At 40.7% G+C, this 23,523-nt stretch overlaps 1 protein-coding gene across 3 annotated transcripts in view; it reads left to right on the forward strand.

Moving 5' to 3' along the window:
* LOC119851217 (sodium-dependent neutral amino acid transporter B(0)AT3-like) overlaps positions 1–23,523 on the forward strand; it is a 91,118-nt gene that overhangs the window by 55,881 nt on the left and 11,714 nt on the right. For all 3 annotated transcript variants that reach the window (XM_043508491.1, XM_038390680.2, XM_043508492.1), the window contains 7 exons: positions 4,419–4,600; positions 4,928–5,038; positions 15,969–16,081; positions 18,348–18,476; positions 19,279–19,435; positions 20,244–20,448; positions 22,317–22,476. In XM_043508491.1, coding sequence (XP_043364426.1) covers positions 4,419–4,600; positions 4,928–5,038; positions 15,969–16,081; positions 18,348–18,476; positions 19,279–19,435; positions 20,244–20,448; positions 22,317–22,476 — 1,057 coding nt within the window. The remainder of the gene's footprint in view (positions 1–4,418; positions 4,601–4,927; positions 5,039–15,968; positions 16,082–18,347; positions 18,477–19,278; positions 19,436–20,243; positions 20,449–22,316; positions 22,477–23,523) is intronic.

Below are 23,523 nucleotides of genomic sequence, written 5' to 3' on the forward strand. Positions count from 1 at the left end.
GCCATCAGCCAGGTGAATGATATTCTGATTGTCTCTGAAAGTCAGGACCTCCACAATCATCATATGCACATTGGCTTGGAGAGACTGCAAAAAAAACAAAAAAAAAAAAAACACAAAAACAAGCCACACTTCTACACAACGCTCAAGAAATTTGAATTTGATAACGACACCATGGAATTCTTGGGATATATCATCCCATCTGAGGGTCTCATGATAGACCTGTGTAAAGTGGTGACAACATCTGACTGGGCTGCATCCAAGGGTGTATGTGGGATGCAGCAATTCCTGGGGGTTGGCAATTTCTACCAGCAATTTATTGAAGGATTCTGTTGCCTGGTTGCATCCATAATGGCAGTCCTGCAAAAGGGGACCCAGTTCACCTGGTCCATGGAGGCTCAGTTGGCCTTTGATTAACTAAAGAGGGCATTCACTTTAGCACCTACCCTGAATCACCCAGATACCACTAAACAATTTACAATCAAGGCAGACACTTTGCTGTAGGTGCAGTATTGCCTCAAAACATGGGCCTCCATAACCAATTCTACCCTGTGGTTATTATTTGAAAATAACCCCAGCAGAGAAAAATATGATTTGGGACACGGAGCTAGTGGCATCTTCTGATTAAGACCACCTCCTAGAAGGGGACATTCCCAGTCCAATTCTGACAGTCCATAAGAGCCTACAATATCTACTGACTGCTAAAAACCTTAATCAATTCAGATCTGCTGGTCCCTCTTCTTCGCTCACTTAGATTTTGTTGTAACCTATTGCCTTGGGATAAGCAACTTGAAGGCACATGCCCTATCCCATGATGATGATCTCAAACCTGGCAAAAAGTCCTCTGCCAACATGCTCAACATGTCCAACTTTGTCAAAAGGACACTATCTTCCATCCACTGCCTGTGATCCACATCTGCCAGACACTGAATGATGCAGATACCCAACCCAGAATTCTGATGACAGAATGGCCTCCTATCATTAGGATTGTCTTTATGGTCCAGAGGGATAACTAAAGCTCAAGTATTGAAACTATGTCACAATTCACCATTTGTTGTACATTCTGGCTAATTCAAAATCTGAAATCTAGCCTGGAGAAGCTTCTGGTGGCCAGTCTATGAGCTTAGACGAGGTGCCTGTACCAAGAACCCACAATCAAAGCCCTTGTGGTCTCCTCCAGCCTCTGTCCATTTCAAGAGACTTCCCTGTGGAACTGCCACACACCCAGGAACACTCAGTAATCCTTGTTATTGTTGAGCTCCTAACAAAGATGGTGCACTTCATCATGTGCTGTACTGTTCCTACCTCATGGGAGACAGCTCAGTTCTTCCTAGAAAATGCCTTCTGTTACCACAGGTTAACAAGCATTGTATTGCCAGTTCATCTCCTGATTCTGGCAGGAATTTTAGACTCTTAGGCATCAAGTCACTCACTTTGCCTAGCACCCACAGACTAATGGACAAATAAAGAATCAATCAAATCTTGAAGCAGTACATTCACTGCTTTTTGAGCTACCACCCAACTGGCTTCTGCTGCTGTGCAGTGCCAAATTTGCATACAACAATGCAATCCATGCTTTGACCCAACATAGCCAATTCTTTGCAAACTTTCACCCCCACTTCCACCCAGACTTGCCCATGAGTTCCCCAGTACCAGCCACCATGGATTTTGACTACACCAGCAGAGCCAGAGAGCCTAACAAGTGCAGCTGGCCTACAGTAAGAGGACTAATTGGCTATACAGCAACTAATCCTGTTCTGATTTTACTTGGTAATCTGTAACAGATCCTGTCATAAAAATAAAGGGAAGGGTAACCACCTTTCTACATACAGTGCTATAAAATCCCTCCTGGCCAGAGGCAAAATCCTTTCACCTGTAAAAGGTTAAGAAGCTAAGGTAACCTTGCTGGCACTGACCCAAAATGGCCAATGAGGGACAAGATTCTTTCAAATCTGGAGGGGGGGGGGGGGAAAAAAGAGGCTTTTGTCTGTGTGATCTGTGCCAGGAACAGATCAAGGATGCAAGCTTTACAACTCCTGTAGAGTTAGTAAGCAATCTAGCTAGAAAATGCCTTAGGTTCTCTGTTTTTTGGTTTGTAAATTTGCTGTGCTGGAGGAAATGTATTCCTGTTTTTGTAACTTAAGGTTTTGCCTACAGGGATTCTCTATGTTTTGAGATCCAAGAACCCTGTAAAGTATTTACCATACTGATTTTACAGAGGTGATTCTTTTACCTTTTCTTTAAATAAAATTCTTTTTAAGAACCTGATTGATGGTTCATTGTTCTTAAGATCCAAGGGTTTGGGTCTGTGTTCACCTATACCAATTAGTGGGGATATTACTATCAAGCCTTCCCCAGGAAAGGGGGTGTAGAGCTTGGGGGGATTTTGTGGGAAAGATATCTCCATGTGGCCTCTTTCCCTGTTTTGTTTAAATCGCTTGGTGGTGGCAGTGTATCAGGTTTTTAACCTAAGCTGGTAAGAATAAGCTTAGGGGGTCTTTCATGCAGGTCCCCATATCTGTACCCTAAAGTTCAGAGTGGGGAAGGAACCTTGACATATGCCAACTAGTACCCTCTCCTGGCTACTGGTAGGGAACAGTTTTCTGGTGACTGGTGTCATGATTCTTATATTCTTTTATTGCTTCTTATAGTGGTTGTTGCTCAGCTAGCTATTCCTCTCACCTTCTACAGGCATCCACACTGATGTGGGACCCTAGTGCTTCATAGTATAGCTGGGCCAAATTTTTTGGAAAAAGTTTATTTGCCAAAAATGCAGTTTGGCTCAACCAAAACTATTGTGAATTTGACACATTAGTGGAAAAGTTTCAGACAAAAATAATTGCGGGAGGCTATATTCAAAAAGGAATTTGGGCTGCTCTGTTAATGGTGTCAGAGGAGGAAAATGTTGAAAATGCCAGGTTGAATCCCTACTCACTAACAAGGACTTGAATTTGGGTCTCTCCTTCCTAGGAGAGTGCCCTAGGGCAGTGTATCCCTTTCCAAATAATGTAGTCTACCACATATCCCCATCTGATATAGAATCATAATATACCTATTATTAGATACCAAGTCTTACTAAATAAAATGTGTTGTCTGCCATTACATGATTTTCCTCATGTACCCCCAACAAGAGCTTATGCACCCCTATGGATATATGCACCCCAGTTTGAAAACCACTGCCATAGGCTATAATCATTATCTCTCTGGCCCAATGACTACAAGTATTTGATACAAAACAGAATGGCTTCAACAGGAGAGAGAGAGAGAGACACCCAGCCCAGAATACCTACAAGTCTGGGATTAGTGCACTCACCTGAGGGGGAGGGGGTGGGGAGACCTTGGCTCAAGTTCCTATTCCAGAGTTTCCTGCATCTCAGGTGAATGTCCTAGCCACTGGGGAGGGCAGGAAAAGGGTGAATGCACATGCCATCATGTCCTCCTCCTGTCTTGTCAATCTAGCGCTTCATTTCCTGTGCTTTCTCTCACACACACCACAATAAAATGCTTCATTCCATTTAAACAATTTTTGTCAACACTTCCAAAAATGAAGAAAAAATTTGGTTTGAGCAAAACTGAAATTCAAAGTTTTTGGCAAATTGGAACTGCCAGTGAACCACAAAATCAGTTATTTGCCCAGCTCTATTCCACAGGACTGACCACTGATAAAAAAACCACTCTGGAGGATACCAGTGGTTAGTGGACCACAGTTTGCAACTGCTGCCCTAGCTAAGACTGCAAACTTGGAAACTGAATAAGATCTCCCCACTGTATTTTTCACTGAATGCATCAGATGAAGTAAGCTGTAGCTCACGAAAGCTTATGCTCTAATAAATTTGTTAGTCTAAGGTGCCACAAGTACTCCTTTTGTTTTTGCGAATACAGACTAACACAGCTGCTACTCTGAAACCTGCTGAATATTGGGTCCCATGGCTCCCACTCTGGCTTTCACAAAGTGAGCTGAAAGCGGTCTTCAGCTGATGAGTCCCTCAATACAAGGGAATTCATCAATGGAAGGATGACCAGCATTCTGTCTCCCCTTCACAGCCCTTGCATAGGAGGATATACTGGGGCATAAGCATAGCCTCCTCTGCACTCTGTCATTCCCTAGCTGCTGAAATAGCCCACTGGGCAGGGATTGTTGCCATGTGCAATTTAGAATAGCTCCTCAAGGCTGCTTAAAACTGGTCCCATAGGGTGGCTGTAAAATGATGTACGGCCTCCTTCTGTACACTACCCAGATGAGGATTTCAGTCCTTGATCATTTAGTCTTGAATAATATTTTAAGTTTCCAGAATAGCTGCCTTTGACTAATATAGAATGTTGCTTCATAATTATTGTTCCCACAGCGCATGGGAAGTGAGATATTTTTTAAATTTCCACACTTGACAGTTTAGTAATACTTGTCATACTTTTCTTTTCAGGACACATTGAAGAATGCCATGAAAGTACTGCAGTAAATTATTTCTGGTACAGGAAAACTTTAAACATAAGCTCTGATATCACTGACAGTGGCAACTTACAATGGTGGTTAGTTTTGTGCTTGGCCATTTGCTGGTCAATTGTGTACATTTGTACCATTCGAGGAATTGAATCCACAGGAAAGGTGAGGAAATAGAGAGCAGACCACCTCGAAAAGTTGACTTGCTGCTCTGTCTCTTGTCCTTAAAGTACTGAATTTCAATTTCAGGGGAAATACAAAAACAAGTATGTTCTTTCAAACCCTAATTCTTAAAGTAGATACTCCCAAATGTATTTTAGGGAGGGATTTTATGATAAAACAAAATGGTCGTTCTGCTTCCTGAAAAAAAAAACATGTTATATTTAGAATATGCAGTTTCAAAAAAAATTGTACTAGAATGAGATGTTGTAGTAACTAAAATAACCTCTATTGATCTTGTTGTTTGTCTCACTTTTCTTATTTCCCTATTAGGCTATTTATGTAACAGCCATATTTCCTTATCTGGTCCTAACTATATTCCTTATTCGTGGACTCACTCTACCAGGAGCTACTGAAGGTTTAGTTTACCTCTTCACTCCTAAAGTAAGTATCAGTGTTGGCTGTATTAAAAAAAAAAAAAAAACACACAACACCACACTTTTTTTCTAGTTATACTGGCCATCTAGCTTTCAAATATCACTTTTCTAAAAACTTCCTATCCAGTATGTCATCTAAGATTTTTTCAGTCAAAGTATTTGTAGTTATCCGAATACATCTTAGATCTTGATAAGAGTGAAAGGAGTACTAAATCATTTTTTTTACTAAGCATTTTCCCATACTTTGTGATACAATATATGCTTAGGTGGAAGCATATTATGAAGACATCATTAGTGACATCATAGTTAAAGTGGAATTGAGTTTTGCTCTTTAAGGACTGATTCAGTTTATGAAAAATGTGTATCCTTCTGAAAATTACTGAAATTTACAATTAATTGAGTAAAAGAATTATTCTGATATTTTAAAAATAATTCCCTTTAGGAATTAAACACTTGATTTTTTTAAAAAAGATTAATGGTAATTTTGCTCCCATCCCCCAGTTAGTCTTCATAATTGAAAGCTTCTTCAGGAGATCCTGAAAGAATCAGGATTCAGAGTAGCAGCCGTGTTAGTCTATATTCTCAAAAAGAAAAGGAGTACTTGTGGCACCTTAGAGACTAACAAATTTATTAGAGCATAAGCTTTCGTGAGCTACAGCTCACTTCATCGGATGCATTTGGTGAAAGAATCACAATTAACTGTGAAGAACTGTCCTATTTCAAAATGACTGCCATCGCCCTATTGTCCTCAACAGGACTGAAGGCACAGATCCCCTCATTTGCAGCCATTTTGAGAAGGCTACTTAGCTCGTAATTGCTTTTTGAGGAGGGGAGAGGGAAGGGAGAAGCAAACAGCAAATCAGCCCAGAGCAGAGAAAGTCAAAATTCTCTACAGTTTTTGCTTAGAATGTCCATTTGCTTTAGCTATTTTTGCTTTTGCTGGCTGGAGTTTCCCACTGGCTCCTCTCTCCCCAACACCTTCTCCCCAAACACCACAAGATGGGGGGGGAGTGGCAGTACCACCTGGACCCTAGTATCCCCAGAGTGTGTGTGGGTCTTTCCATCACTGTTCTAGGACCAGGGAAGGAATGGCCCAGCTGGGCACCATTTTACCACCATCCCTTACTGCTGCAGTCCCTGCTTTGGATGCTTCTGTTCTCACATCTCCCAGGTGAGTGTCTTAATCACTGGGATATTGGATATTCTGAACACCTACACCAACCAATCCCTAAAATCCCCAGCTGGCTCACCCCTGGTTGTATTTTGTGGGGAGTAGGCATGCTTGAGCATGCCTACCAGATCGGGCCACAGAGGCAAGATAGGCAGGAGAAAGCCTAGTTTGAAAAAAATCACATTGGGGTAAGGCATCTAGCAGCTCACCTAGCTGTGAGGAAGTGTTAGGATTTAGGTAACTTTGTGTATTCCCAGTGGGGGGGAAATTGGGATTAGGTGCTCATAAGGTTAGGCAGCAGCAGAACAGTGGTTTTGTGAATGTCAGGCATCCAAGGCCATTATTTAGGCACCACTAAGTCCCTTTGTATCCCACAGTATTTCTGGCTCCTTATAGCCTAGTGGGCCACCATCTTCCCTCTGGGCAGTTATGGCTTCAATCCCCATTGAGAAAAATGGGAAGGGGGCAGCAGTTTGTGAAAGATAAACTGTCATGTATGAAAAATGGCAAAAAGTGACCATTAGTCCTAAATATCTTTTCAAAATTGCATCAGATCTACTCCACAGGTAGGCCAGGAGCAGGTATCTAAGCTGTATGTGTGTATATGCAGGATCACATAAGGAGGTCCAAGAAGAAGGGGGAATTTGTAGGTGGTGCGAGAGGGAGGGGGACTTTGGAGGACAGAAGGGAGGGTGAAACTGGTGTACACTTTAGCTATTTTCTTCTGCTCTAGCTGAGAAGGCAGTTGAAAAAATCAAGTTTTAACTGATCCGTATGCTTGGAGCTGCTCCATAGTAAGGTAAAGCAGCTAGAGTGTATCAATAAATCTGGCCGTTAAAGTTAAGAAAGTGATTTAAGGTTGATACTTCATATCTTCAAATCATTAAACCACCACATGGTGACATTAAGTTTCTTCAGTATACATGTATGAAATTTTATTTTATAAAGGAGGACACTCCTAGGTAAAAACTGTTAAGATGGAGCATATGGTTTAGCAATTTAGGATAAACTACATTACAGGGATGTTGCAACTATCCTAGAACCTAGTATTATAAACATCAATGGGCTTTGTATTAGGCCCTTAAATATTACACAAAGTATTTTAAATTCATGTCAGTGGAGGAGTATGATAACAATGGCACTTCAGTCTCTCTCTTACAGCTAAATAAGAATGCGTCTTTATAAAATTGGATAACAGAGGTCTTAAAAATCTGTTCAGATCAGTAGTTTGGTGGACAAAAACCTATTTAATTGACTTTCACTGTCTTAATAGCTAAAATAACTACTATAAAATCCTGTACTGCAAAATGGATCTAATTCTTAACATATTCTAAAAGGCTTCAAATTCTATTTACATAAAAATAGAATTACAGTTTTCTAACAAGATGCACTCACCTCTCACGAGCACACCCTGTCTCAGTGAGTGTGCCTGCACAGTCTCTCTCAGTTTGTGGCATGTCTTTGGTGACTCAGCCCTCCAGCCAAGTCTGTCTTCTGGGGTATAAGTGCAACAGAGGTTCTCTCAGTGCCCTCTGTAACATCTCTTTCAAGTTGTTCCTGCTTCAGAATAGAGCCATGCCCCAGGCCTCCTTTCCTGGAGGCAGTGTCTTCACCCTCTCAGGGCCTTTCTGGCTTCAGCTGGGCCATTACAGTTCAGTTCCCCTTCTGGGGTGCCTCAGAGCTCAGGCCACTTTCCCAGTGGCTGGGGAGGGGGAGGGAACCCAAGCCCACCCTCTACTCTGGGTCCAAATAAATAGCAGACATGCCATGTCCCTTTATCTAAGCTGCACTAATTGTCTGGGCCACTTCCCCATGGCTCCAGCACATTCTTCATCCTTACCTCAGGGGCCTGTCCTGATGAAGTCCCAGCAGTAAGCTCAGAGCTCCTTCTTGCTCTCTTTCAGCAGCCCAGCCCAGCCCAGCCCAGCCCAGCCCAGCCCTGTCCTGTCCTGTCCTGTCCTGTCCTGTCCTGTCCTGTCCTGTCCTGTGCCAGCCAGGCATGCTATCTACTCTCCTCCAAGCAAGGACTGGACTCATACTGGTCCTTTAGCTCTTCTTATATGAGCCTGCTGGGTCCCGATTGGCTGCTTCCTGCACAGCCACTCTAGGCAGCATGGAGGACCACTCTACTGTCCTTTTCTGGGGCAGGATGTGGCAGGGGGCCTCAGGACCGAGTCCACCCCCGTCACAAGTATGTTAAACCTTAGACTGCAATTGTACATACTCCAAAGGAAACAACATATAGCTTAGTTTATAAAGTGAAAATAATGGAAACAACTTTTGAAGTTTCACCTTGTTAGTGTTTAGGTGAACTAAATTGTATTAAATACCAGACTGCCTTCTAGATGGTTTCAAATAATATTTTTAAGATGCTATATTTTATAAATATTTAGTTTATAAATTGAACAATCAGATTTTAAAATGAATGAATTAAACATTTTAATTACGCTGTCAAAGCAAAGTTGAAAGTGGTGAATACTAATTTTATAAATATATGTTCTTGATTCTTTTGAAGTATAATTCATATAAATTAAAAGTTTATTCCTGTAGCTGCTCCCTCTGTAGTACTCCCATTGACTTAGTTGAGACCATTATCAGACTACATCTAGCGCTATGCTGATGGGAGAGCGCTCTCTCATTAGCATAATTACTCCACCTCCACAAAGAGGTGGAAGCTATGTCAGCAGGAGAGTGTCTCCCCACCAGCATAGCATGGTGTGGACAGTGCTTAAGTCGATGCAACATGTCTTTTTCACACCTAAGTGACATAAGTTACATCAACTTAAGCGGCAGTGTAGACCAGTCCTCGGAGTTCTGCGTACACCACATCTGTAGGCCTGTGATGGATCCATTACCTTTTTACTGTGGGACTTGGCAATGCCTTAATCATGTCTCTACTACGGTACTTCAGTTTCCCTTCATTTGGGGTAGTTGTGTGATTTTGATGCAGTTTAGCTTTCCACCCAAACCATAAAGTCTTTCCTTTCCAGGATAACAAAAAGTACAGAAGAAACAAAATACATTCCTTTCCCTCCCCGGCCATAATCTTCTTCCAGGAACATATGTTCTCCCTCTGCCTGCTACCTTCATTCAGAGGAACAAAGGGTGCAGTATTGCTAACCCCGAAGTTCAAAAATAATGACTGTGGCTGAAAAATCCTTAATCATGAGGGATTTTTTAAAATTATGTTGTGTGTTTAGGTCTCTTGACTTTTCAACTCTCCCTGCTCACACACTGGGTGAGTGAGACAATTAGTATTGCCAGCACTCCCAGATGTATAAAAGGGATTTTGACACCCCCCCGCCACTCTCATCCACACATCTGCCCATCAATGAATTTTGCACCCCACCCAACTTCACCTCTGCTCCTTCTACAGTTGCTGGGGCTCTTCATCCCCCTATTTTAGGCTAGCAGGGGTTGCAGCAGGGTCCCCTTCTGCCTTCCAGACTAGAGGGGCAACTCCAAGGGCCCTTCACCCCCCTCAGCCTTTGCCACGCCAGTATTGCAGGAAGAGAAAGGAGAGCAGAGCTACGCTAAGCTCATGGGCTCTTTCTACTTCCTACTCTACTCTGTGAGAGTGGTGTCTGCTCCTGTGGGGAGGAGGGAGAGCCCTTCCTGCACCAGCTCTGATTGGCTGCTATGTCCCAGGATGGGGGGGGTAGTGGGAAAAGCAGCCACTCAAAGGGGGATTTCCCACAGTCAGAGTAGGGTGAATTGGGTGGGACAATCCCAAAATACAGAGTTCAAGTCCTGGTCCTGGACTGAGACAGCATTTGTCCTGGATTCCCTGTGGTGCTTCTCCATACCTGCCCGAGGCTCAGGACTGGCACCAGTCTCTTTACAGCGGTAGGGGAGGAGGTGTGAGCTGGGCTTTAGCCTCCTCCCCTCATCCCAGGAAGCCCCATTCCTGCTTCTCCTCTTCACTCCAAGACCCATCCCCTGGCCAGGTCAGAAGTGAGAGCTGGGACATGGTAAGAGCTGCCCAAAGAGCCCTGGCTGCTGTGGGGTGTCCTGAACCCTCTGCCTGCCCTTAACAGGTGGGGACACAGGCTGGTGACTGCTCTCGGGCACCCCAGCCCCTCACCCAGGGCAGGTGTCAGGTCCAGGACTCCCCACAGAGGCCCAGGCTCCGTGGATGGCTCTTACCGTGGCCTGGCTCCAGCTTCCAGCCTGGTCAGGGGGCAGGGCTTCTGCCTGCATGTGTCCTGCTTTTGCCTTTTGAAAAGGTGGTCACCCTGAGTCAGAGCTGAAATTTGCAAGAGAGCGGGAGCTTCTCCTATCACCCAACCCAAACTCAGATGACTCACAAGAAACACAAGAGTTGTCAACACTGGAAGTGGCGCTTTGTCCCTCCCTTTCAGGAAGCCCTGGTCCGGGACCCCTCAATAAAAGCAGGTATACACAGCAGGCCTCTGGCTCATACCAATTCTCTCCTCCCAGGCCCTAACCTTCTACTTCCATCACAAGTTTAAATCTTTACCACTTGTGATCAGGATCACCTCTCTTGATGTAGGGATAATAGTCATTTGTCCCTCCTCTTTGGATTCCTTTCTTTTCAGGTCTCAAACATCTTGTCCTCCTCTTGAGTTCCTGATCCTTAAGGCCTGCTCCCTGGCCCTTCACTGTACTCTTAATGGAGATCCCTACTCCAGATCTTGCTTCATCTCTAGTGTTGTCTTCTTCTGAAGGGATCCTAACAGGTATGGGTTTCCCTGGCCTCTCTCTGTACTGAAGGAAAGTTGTGCCTTATATTTCATAGACTATCAGGGTTGGAAGGGACCTCAGGAGATCATCTAGTCCAATCCCCTACTCAAAGCAGGACCAATCCCCAATTAAATCATCCAACTGATTTTTGCTCCATATCCCTAAATGGCCCCCTCAAGGATTGAACTCACAACCCTTGGTTTAGCAGGCCAATGCTCAAACCACTGAGCTATCCCTTCCCCTGGCACTCCTTCTCATCCTGTCTTCATACAGCTTACAATTCCCAAGATTCCCCTGGGATCTAGATCTCCAATATTCCATTTTTGTTTGCTAAACCAAGACCAGAGCTCTTTTTGCATTATAGCCTCTCTTAATGGTCAATGTAACAAGACTGTCATTCCATCAAAATATCAGATTTCATCCTCAACCACAAGAAAAAAGGTTGAATTACTGATATGTTATCAGAACCAGAGACAGAATGAACACACTTGTTACACATTTTCATAGATTATAAGGCCAGAAGGGACTCTTTTGACCATCTGGTCTGACCTCCTGCATTACACAGGCCATAGAATTTCAAGATGGTAATTCCAGCATCAAATCCATAACTTGTAGTTGAACTACAAAATATCTTTTAAAAATCCATAGAATCCTGATTTAGAGATGTTAAGTGATTCAGAATCCACCACATCTCTTGGCAAGTTGTTTCCATAAATAATTACTGTTAAATTTGTGCCTTATTTCAAGTTTAAATTTGTTGAGTTTTTTATGCTTTATCGACTAGATTAAAGAGTCTTCTACTATTGAATCTTTTTCCCCATGTGGGTACTTCTAGACTGTGATCAAGTCCTCTCTTAACCATCTCTTTGATAAATAGATTGAACTCCTTAAATCATTCTTAGGACTCCTCTCTGAACTGTCTCCAATTTTTCAACATCCTTTTAAAAATGTTAACACAAGAAGCGGACACACTATTCCAAGAGAGGGTCTCACTGGTGCCATATACAATGGTAATAACTTTAATACTCATGCTCAGTATTCCCCGTTTTACATACAAAGATCACCTTATATCCCCTTGACAATAGCACTGCACTGGTAGGGGTCATGCCTGACATGAGCAAAGTCCTTTTCTGAGTCACTTTTTTATAGGATGCAGCCACTATCTTGTAAATATGGCCTACATTCTTTCTTTCCTAGATGTATAATCTTGCAGTTGGCTTTATTAAAATGCACATCTGATTGCACCCTGTTTACCAAGCAATCCATATCACATAGTATTAGTGACCTATTGTGATGTTTCTCAAGCCACGTGGAACTGAGAGTCACCTTGTGACCACCTGCCTCTAGTGAAAGAGATTCTTGCCTGTGCCAGCTGGGTGTTAGCTCCCTAACACAACCAGCCCTTCCTTTGCCTTGAAGGTTGAAAATAGATGCACCCCAGCCCCTGAGTCCCTTCAAAGTGTCCCCATGTGGTATCTAGCCCTAATCACTGATTACCCATAGAAATCCCAGATCCTCTGTTCCCAAAGGAAAGTGTACCACAGTTTACCCATTTTATCTTAGATCACCACTTCTGTATCACACATAGCAGTTGAGTTCAATTATAGTAAAACAAAAGGAAATTTATTTAAGAATAGAGATTCAAATGGAAATAAGTGTGAGTGATAGAAAAATTCTTACACACAAAACAACCATAAAACATGTACTAGGGTGTACAATTAATAGCTACCTTTCCTATCTAATAAAGTAGATTGTCACCCCAAAGTTCAGTCTCTTACAGTGCTTGCTAGTCTCAAGGAGCTAGGGCCAGTCTTCCAAGGAGCACCCCTGCTTATCAAGATACTTCCATAGTGAATGGATGCAGAGTATCTTTCCCTACAACTGGATATACTGAATGAGTCTTGTCTTTATTCAGACAAGTTAGTCCCCTCACTATCATAGAATTCCTTGTCACTTCTGATTGGTTTTGATTGTTTATAATTAAGGCTACAATTTAGTCATGGGTATTTTTAGTAATATGGACAGGCCATGGGCCATAAACAAAAATTCATGGCCTATGACCTGTCCATGATTTGTACTATAAATACCCCTGAACAAATTTTAGGTGCTGCAGGGGGAGGGGCATTCCAGTGGACTCTGCTGCTACTGTGGGTGGGTGGGGGGGTGGCCCAGGGCCCTGCCGCTGCCGCTCCCAGGGGGCCCACCACTGCTGCTCGAGGGAAGGAGGGCAGCCCGGGGACCCTGCCGCTGCCACTCTTGGACCAGCTGCATGGGGCCGCCTGGACAGCGGCCAGTGTGGCTGGCCCCAGGGCCACTTGAGCAGCTGGGGTGGCCCTGGGGTCCCCCACATCAGTATCTGCAGGAGGTCCCAGAAAGTCATGGAATCTGTGACTTCCGTGACAGACTCACAGCCTTATTTATAGTTTGTCTTTGATGTCTTCCATTGACTTCTGGGTTGGTGCAAAGGTAGACACTACCTTACCAACCAAGGAAAAATGACAACTCTCTTCCATTTCAATGAGATATATTATTCCCCAATGATTCACTTTCATGCCAAGACTATAAGGGTACAACTTTTCAATATAGTTACATTATTCCTTAAATATTACCCAGACACACATCTGCTATAATTGAATAGTGATATGTTACAAGCTTTTAGTACAGACCTTGCATGCTAACCTTTATGGATAAATATCATGAAAGCAGTGTATTAGGTGTAGTGAGTTTGTCAGGTCTGAGATAGGAGTTGCCAGTAAAGAACAGTGAACCCTTTATCAGTTGACACCAATGCGCTTCTGTTTATACATCCAAGGATACATTCACTCTTTTTGCCACACTATCACACTATTCAGCTCAGAGGATGAGAAAATAAACATCTGGCAGATGTTAGTCACACATACTGCACAAAAGTCTCAGATATTAGGGTGATGAGCACGGTATAAGAACCTGAATATAACAGTTGCTTGTCCACTATGACTCCTAAATCCTTTTCAGAATCTCTGATTTCCAGGATATGGTCCTCCATTTTGTAGGTGTTGCCTGCATTCTTTGATCTTAGGCACATGGGCTTTCCTTTGGCTGCCTTAAAATGCATTTTGTTTCAATTAGCCATCCTACCAAAAAACCCAGATCACTTTCTATAGTTGCAACATCATCATTTACCACCCTGCCAATCTTTGTGTTATCTGCAAATTTTAATCAGCAGTTATGTTACATTTGCTTTCAGATAACTGATGAAAATATTGACTAGTGTCAGGCATAGATCTGAGCCCTTTTAAAATATTGACACGGTATTTGTTTTCTTGCCTTCTGGAACTTCCCTACTATGCCAAGATCTACTAAAAAATCATCAGTGAGCCAGAGTTCTTTGGCCAATTGTTTTAAAACTCCAGGGTGCAAGTTATGTGCCTTTTCTGATTTTAAAATGTTTAACTTCACTAGATGCTCTTTAACATCCTCCACAGTTATTGCTGAAATAGAAAAGTATATGATATAACTAGATCACTCAGCTTTTTCCCCAAATACAGAATATGTATGTACATGTATGTACATTTATTATATTTGACAATTTTAGCATCTTCATCAGTGTTCGGATTCCTTTCCCACCATACATTTTTAAAAATGTCTTCTTGTTGTAATATGGGGACTTTGTCTGTTAGCAACCCCTTGCAGTTGGATGAGGAGCTACAACATCCCAACTCCATCCCCCTTATGCCACCACATTTGATTCCCTGTTTGTCAAGTCCTTGTTATGACCCAGCGATGTGGCCAGGTTCTTAATAGTCTCTGCCCTCCAGGATAATGGAGAGCCAGAAGCCCCATGGCTTTAGTGGGGCTAGACAGCCCTAGATCTCCTTGGTTTAGGGACTTCTTCTCAAGAGTCCTTGGCTGGAAAAGGTAGAAGAACCCAGACCCACGTACTCCACTCAGTGTTCCAACTCAGGGACCTTGTTTAGGGCAGCCAGAACTAATAATTTTCTATCCCTTGCTGCTCTATAAGCTATTTATTACCTCTCCTTCTCTATATGCTCCCCCAGCCTCTTGCCCTGGGTCCTGCTTCTCCCCCTTCAGAGCATTGGCTTCTCTGGTAGCTTCTCCCCAGTCTACTGGAGGGATCATGTCACTGCAATTCTTCTGCCTCTCTGGCAGTTTCTCTTCTCCTCAGAAATTCCCCCTCTAACTGAGGTCCTTTTATCATGTCTGGGTGCTTCCCTGCCTAATTAACTACCTCCCAGTTACTTGGTGAGTTAACTGCTCCCAAGTGAACATGAGCTGCCTCATTCCCTACTGTGGAGCCTGTCAGAGGGCCACCTACCCACTAATATTGTTTTTAACCCTACCAGTCATGAATTCTTTCATTGATACCTTTAGCTTCCTTTTATCAAGTGTTTGCATTCCTTAACTTCTAATTCATTCTTCTTTATTAACATCCCCTTTTTTATTATCTTTTTACTTTTTATTGCTGCTTCTTTTCTCTGCAATTAGTATGCCTTTTTAACTGATAAAGCCTTGTTATGTGATTGTGGCTTTTTGGTGCCGCTAGTAAATTTTAATATTTTTAAACACATTGATTCAAGAGACATGGAAAAATAAACACACTTTTCTCCAAAAAAACAAAAAACAATGAAGGTTAAATACAATGTTCATATACCACAAATGGTGGCATTAGCAAGACAATACTGAAGTAGCTTGATTTCATAGATGCTCAGTTATTACTGTGGTGAGCACCATAGAAATACATATACATAAGTAGGGAGAAAAAAGTATTAGTCAAAGTTTATTATGTCCATGTAAAGTGTCACTCAGAAAAACTGTTATATCATAAAATAGAAGATTTTTACTACAATAACTTTTTGGAGTGAGATCTTAAAAGCTAAGAAATTTCAGAATCCCTACATAATGGGCCTTCAAATTATGCCAATTTATTGGAATATTTTGGCATTCACTTCCATTTTTCAGCACACTTAAGTAGGACCATAATTCATGAAATATGAGAACAAAGAAAAGACAACTGAAAGTTTGAAAGCACGTCTAATACTCATATTCATTGCAATTGTTTCAGCTGAACATTCTCAAAAATCCCCGTGTATGGCTTGATGCAGCCACCCAGATATTTTTCTCTCTCTCCTTGGCTTTTGGAGGACTCATAGCATTCTCAAGCTACAACTCACCAAAGTAAGTATGGCCTTAGATTTCAGAGTAGCAGCTGTGTTAGTCTGTATCCACAAAAAGAAAGCTTTAGCTCACGAAAGCTTATGCTCAAATAAATTCGTTAGTCTCTAAGGTGCCACAAGTACTCCTTTTCATTTTGCGGAGACAGACTAACCATTTGTTGCATATTATTATATTCTTCAGACTGTCAAAACCAGCATTTATTTGTGATCCTTGTAAAGTGTCTTATCAAACGTTGACCTTCCAATGGCTAAACTATGTTCACACTAAAATGTGTATTTTAAATAGATTAGAAGATGGTAAGAAAAATTACTAATTTTAAACCTGAAGGGAAAAAAAGATGACAATTTCCCATATATCACTATTTGCAAGAATATTATTTTTTATTGAAACTGAGCATAATTTTATTTCAGGACTTACATTTTGTGATTTTTCTGTGGGTAAAATTTATATCTATATCTATACACACACATGAGGGCTGTCGACTAATCACAGTTAACTCATACGATTAACTCAAAAAAATTAATCGTGCTTAAAAAATGCATGGTGATTAATCACAGTTTTAATCACATTTAATAAATTTAAATTGGTATTCTATGGTTTAATAAACATTTTTGGATGTTTTTCTACATTTTAAAATATATTGATTTCAATTACAACAGAATACAAGTGTACACTGCTCACTTTATATTATTTTTATTACAAATATTTGCACAGTAAAAATGATAAACAAAAGAAGCAGTATTTTTCAGTTCACCTCATGCATGTACTGTAGTGCAATCTCTTTATCGTGAAAGTGCAATTTACAAATGTAAATTTTTTTTGTTCCATAACTGCACTCAAACAAAACAATGCAAAACTTTAGAGCCTACAAGTCCACTCACTCCTACTTCTTGTTCAGCCAATTGCTAAGACAAACAAGTCTGTTTACATTTACAGGAGATAATGCTGCCCTCTTCTTGTTTACAATGTCTCCAGAAAGTGAGAACAGGTGTTCGCATGGGACTTTTGTAGGCGGCATTGCAAAGTATTTATGTGCCAGATATGCTAAACATTCATATGCCCCTTCATGCTTCAGCCACCATTCCAGAGGACATGCTTCCATGATGATGCTCATTAAAAAAACAATGCGTTAATTAAATTTGTGACCAAACTCCTTGGGGGAGAATTGTATGTCTCCAGCTCAATTTTACCTGCATTCTGCCATATATTTCACATTATAGTAATTTCAGATGATGACTCAGCACCTGTTCATTTTAAGAACACTTTTGCTGCAGATTTGACAAAACGCAAAGAAGGTACCAATGTGAGATTTCTAAATATAGCTACAGCACTTGACCCAAGGTTTAAGAATCTGAAGTGCCTTTCAAGAGCTGATAAGGACGAGGCATAGAGTATGCTTTCAGAAGTCTTAAAAGAGCAACACTCCGATGCGGAAACTACAGAACCTGAACGACCAAAAAAGAAAATCAACCTTCTGCCGATGGCATCTGACTCAAATGATGAAAATGAACATGCATTGGTCCGCACTGCTTTGGATTATTATTGAGCAAAACCTGTCATCAGCATGGACGCATGTCCACTGGAATGGTGGTTGAAGCATGAAGGGACATATGAATCTTTAGTGCCTCTGGCATGTAAATACCTTGCAATACTGGCTACAACAATGCCATGAGAACACCTGTTCTCACTTTCAGATGACTTTGTGAACAAGAAGCAGGCAGCATTATCTCCTGCAAATGTAAAGAAAGTTGTTTGCCTGAGAGATTGGCTGAACAAGAAATAGGACTGAGTGGACTTGTAGGCACTAAAGATTTACATTTTATTTTTGAATACAGGTTTTTTGTTTTTGTTTTTTTTACATAATTCTACATTTGTAAGGTCAACTTCAGGATAAAGAAGAGCACTTTTTTTTACAGTGCAAATATTTGTAATAAAAAAATAAAGTAAGCACTGTACACTTCGTATTCTGTGTTGCGATTGAAATCAATATACTGGAAAATGTAGAAAACACCAAAAAATATTTAAATAATGGTATTCTATTATTGTTTAACAGTGCGACTAATCGAGCCATTAATTTTTTAATCGTTAGACAGCCCTTATAATATATTATATGTTTATCCATATTATATAGATAAACAGTCCACAGTCTAGATCCATGAATTAAATTGTAGACTAGTGACTAAAAACTAATTATTTTGCTAAAATATATATGTTGAATAAACCCTATCATGTTGTGTAAATTAATTTATATGTGTTTTCTTTCTAGAAATGACTGTGAGAAGGATGCTGTGACAATAGCAATTGTAAATAGTATGACATCACTGTATGCCTCCATCCCAATTTTTTCTATTTTGGGATTTAAGGCAACCACTGGTTACTGGGACTGCCTGGACAGGTGGGCCATCTTGGGTTTTCAGATGCTACGGTGCAGCCCAAATAGACAACATGCTACTGCAGAAACATATATTCAGAGAACACATTTGTATTGAAGGGGAGCAAGTTATAAATAGGAAACCTAATATAAACATTTTTATGGCAATGCACATTAAAAGATCATTATCAATAATTATTAGAGGAGGCATTAATAACACATAAAACAAATACTAAAATACTTATTCATTATTATTAATTATTATTATTATTATTTACTTATTTGTATTACAGTTGTGCCTGAAGGCCCCAGTCAAGGATCAGTGTTAAGTTGTGCTAGGTGCTATACAACTATAGAGTAAAATGACATTTCCTACCCCAAAGAACCCTCAGTCTTACAAAACACAAGTGGCTCTGACAACAGGTGGAAGTGGGAGGGAGAGAAACAAGATAGCAATAATATGAACATGTTTTTACAAAGACCTGCTTTATGTACTATGTCTGCATAGTCTGAAGGTGGAGTTTGTATTTGAAACTATAAGCCAAATTGTAATACTTAGTTTCTCCAAATATTTTCCCCATAATTTTAACAATACCCCCATTTAATATTTTTGTTTCTATTATGAACACTGTATAAAACTGACCGCAATTCTCTGTTAATATTTTAAATGTACATTGTACTATAATATATACACTACTGACTATAGCTAGATGAGTACAAAATAGATAATGGGTCCCTGCAAAAGCTTCTGTAGCTATAATCTAAAGATATCTAAACAAATTCTTATACATTAAGGAAAAATGTTGAAGCATGCTTTCTCCGGCAGGAACATTATCAGTATCATCAATGAATTTGATCTTCCGGACCAAAGCATCACGAGAGAGAACTATACGATCTGGTTTGGATTCCTGAACACAACCCATCCAAAAAAAATCACTAGTCTCAAATTAAGAAGTTGTGACCTTCAAGAATTTCTTGAGCAGGTATCGCGCTTGCATGCTACAAAATAACCCTTGCTCAAAAATGTTACGGACTGTGATACTTTTCATCTTCTTGACGTATATGTTCCATTGCACTTGCTAAACATTGCTAAAAAGAACATGGGATACCTACCAAACTGACCATATTTCTTTTGTTTCTACATTTCAGGCATCAGTATTGTTATAAAAACTTTGAACTCAAAGTTCTCTGGCTTAGCATTCCAAGAATTCCTCTATCAACTTACACCATAACACAACTTTTAAACTGCATCAAGGTTTTCCCATCTGGAAGCTACCACGGGCACATGATTCACCCTAATTTGGTTTATTTGCATAGCACAGGAAATACATTTGTACCAAGATTTTTTTTTAAATGAATCTTATGCTAGACCCCTAAATACATAGTTTTGCAGATCAGTTCACTTATTTAGGTGCCTAAGTGCTTAGCAACTAGCAACTCCCACTGACTTCAGTACGTAACACTTTGGAAAACCAGGTAATTTATTTAGGAGCCTAATTTACAAACTCATTTTCTTAAAATTAATAGATTCTTAGATTTTAAGGCCAGAAGGGATCATCTAAGTCTGATCTCTCTCATAACACAGGTTATAGGACTTCTCTGAATTCATTCTTGCTTCACGTCCAATCGCTTGCAATTACAGGATCTCTTTTAGAAAAACATCCAATCCAAAATCTTGACCTTGGAGTTTAGAATTTGAATGAACAAGATCTGCATGTGCATTATAACGCTATATGTTTGAAAAATAAATCTTAACACATTTTGATGAATATCTGTTTGTGAATTCTGCAGAGTGCATCTGGAACTGGCCTTGCCTTTATTGTTTTCACTGAAGCAATTATTCTGATGCCTGGCTCACAGGGCTGGGCTGTCCTGTTTTTTGTAATGCTGTTCAGCTTGGGTCTTTCTTCTATGTTTGGAAACATTGAAGGAATTTTGACTCCTCTCTTGGAGCTTTGTGTTGTATCTAAATCTGTACCCAAGGAGGTTCTGTCAGGTGAGTAGGTTATTTATAGGACCTTCTTCATTTTGTTCACAAAAGCTAGGCTCTTTACAAACTCATGAATTCTTAATAGTTTAATAAACATTTTATGGGGAATTAGTTTGCAATATTTGCTCATTGCCATTTCAGAATGTAAATGAAGATATTACAATTGTGAGTTCAATTGCTTTATCAAGTCTCTTTATAGGAGACATAATGTATAGATCAGATTGTGTTACGGCAGGAGTTGCCAGATGATGACGTTACATAGTCCTTCACATTTTTTTCTTAGCTTGAGAGTACTGACCAGTATTAGAAAATTTGCTTGTAGAATTGTTAATTTTCATATGTAGTTTCCTTTTGTGGAAGCAAGCAGATAAGAGCATTCTCTACCTTAATCTCTCTAATGAGAGCCAGTTAGTGAAGCAGAATTGCTCCCAGGGAACTGGGCATTGAAGCTGTAGCAGGTTCTGTTTGGCTTTCCTCTCTGGAGTTTAAAAGTGATTACTGGCAACTGGAAATGATCCGAAAGACTGCTTTCACAGCAGGACAAGGCCTGTGGCAATTTAAAGTAGCTCTGAGTTTATCTAATGTCCTTGCCACCACTGAAGCTTTTGGAGAGAGTATTGCATTCTCTCTCTCTCTCTCTCTCTCAGCCTATTACACTTGGATCCTAGTTCATGATAAAACTTTTGAGCAGGAACGGATACATTTACAAAAGGTCTGCAATAAGGATAAGGGTGCTGATCTGAAAATGAACCTGAGGAAATGTGTGCTATTAAAAAAATTACTCTGGGCACACAACTAGCGAGGAGGGGATTTTGCCCCAAGGGGTCTTTACAGGAATCAGAGATTACCACAATGCAGGATTTTTAATGACAGAAAGAAAAACAAGGCAATAGAGAACTGGACAATTCTTCAGATACTGGTAGATTTACAAAGTTCTGTAAGAATCTGCACTGAAGTTTCATTTATGAGTTCTGCACAGGTTGGGTGAGAAGACCATTTCAGTGGTCATGGGAGTATGATTTGACATTTGCAATACTAAAAAGAGCATTTGTTACTATCCTTGTCTTAGCACACCCATGTTTCAAAAGCTCTTTCTCCTTTCCAGATAAAAATGACAATAAAATGGAACTACTTCTTTTCTTTTCTGGCCCAATACTATTCCTTGACCTCTACCTAATGCAGTGCGCCCTTACCCTTATGTATACACTATGCTACAGTAGCATACAGGCGGAGATTCTCCATTCAGAGCACACAGCCCAACTTCAGGAGACTAGGGACACAGAGTCCCCTTTAAAAAAGAAAAGGAGGACTTGTAGCACTTTAGAGACTAACAAATTTATTTGAGCATAAGCTTTCGTGAGCTACAGCTCACTTCATCGGATGCATTCCCCTTTATTCTCCCACAATCCTGGGCTGTTTTTGGGCCAGTTATGCAGTATAAATTAAGGCAGCTGAAGGCCGTTCTAAATTATGCTAGAAGCCATTTTCCCCAAGGGATCTTTAAAGGAGTCATATTACCAGACTGCAGGAAAGCCCTAGCCACACCTCTCACATTGGCCACAGGCAGCTGGGAGCTATGACAAAAAACTGCCACACCTGCTCTACTACTGATTTTCCTGTGGCTAGTTATTCCAGCTTTATAGCTGCTTTGCACCATCATACCGCATCTCTTGGCCAAAATACCAGGGAGAATTTGGCCTGTGTATTAATTCCCCAAACAATGTAGTACCTTGAATTTAACTGTTGCTTACACTGAGATAGCAAGTTATAGCTCCATACAAAAGTTTGTTGAAATGAGAGCAAAAATATTAATCATATCAGAACAGAGCACCCACCATGTATTCTTTATTAACAGAAATAACTTTTTTATTTAGGTGTAATATGCCTGGTCTCCTTCGTGACAGCTCTGTGTTTTACCCTGAGGTCTGGAAGTTACTGGCTTGATGTTTTTGACAGTTATGCGGGTTCCTTGCCTTTGCTAATCATTGCTTTCTTTGAAGTGACTGGCGTTGTCTATGTTTATGGAATTAAAAGGTAAACTGGGAACAAGTTTGGATTTTTTTTTATTTTTTTTTTAGGGCTGTCAATTAATCACAGTTAACTCAAGCAATTAATGCAAAACAAATTAACTAGATCTTAAAAATTAGTCATGATTAATAGCAGTTAATTGCACTATTAAATAGATTACCCATTTAAATTTGTTTTTCAAGTATATTGATTTCAATTACAACACAGAATACAAAGTGTTCAGTGCTCATTTTATATTATTATTTTTGTTACAAATATTTGCAGTGTAAAAAAAGATAAACATATTGTGGCAGAGCTCTGACCTTGTCCCCATGTGTCCTGCACTTCCTGGTGGTTTATGCTAGCCTCAGAGGCTCACTGTGACCATCCATGTAGCCCTTCTCTTTCTAGAGCCCCGCTTAGAGTCTACTGAACCCTTTTCATCATCAGCCAGCAAGAAGGTTGGTGAGAGAACTCTTACAGTCTCTGTTGTCCCTATGGACTTATTTCCAAACAGTTTAGCCTCCTGTCCTGACAGGGGCTGGTCTTCCCCTCCCAGGAGGTGTTTCTGTAGTGTCAGGTTTGGGGGTTCCAGCCCAGGAACCCTAATAGCAACAGCTGTTGGCAGCCAACCTTTCACTGACAGAGTTGCTATGTTTCCCTGGGCCACTTCCCCACAGCTCTCCTACTTCTCTCTCTCTCTCTCTCTCTCTCAATACCTTCTTCACCCTTACCTTAGGGCTCCCTTTCTAGTAGCTTAATGACAGGTTTCAGAGTAGCAGCCGTGTTAGTCTGTATTCGCAAAAAGAAAAGGAGTACTTGTGGCACCTTAGAGACTAACAAATTTATTAGAGCATAAGCTTTCGTGAGCTACAGCTCACTTCATCGGATGCATCCGATGAAGTGAGCTGTAGCTCACGAAAGCTTATGCTCTAATAAATTTGTTAGTCTCTAAGGTGCCACAAGTACTCCTTTTCTAGTAGCTTAATGGCATTTTTATTACCCAGCCACACTTCCTCTCTCCTGATTCCTTAGATCTCCTTAATATGGCTAGAGTGAGCCCTTTTATAGTAT

The sequence above is a fragment of the Dermochelys coriacea genome, chromosome 2 (assembly GCF_009764565.3).
Source record: "Dermochelys coriacea isolate rDerCor1 chromosome 2, rDerCor1.pri.v4, whole genome shotgun sequence".
NCBI lineage: Eukaryota > Metazoa > Chordata > Testudines > Dermochelyidae > Dermochelys > Dermochelys coriacea.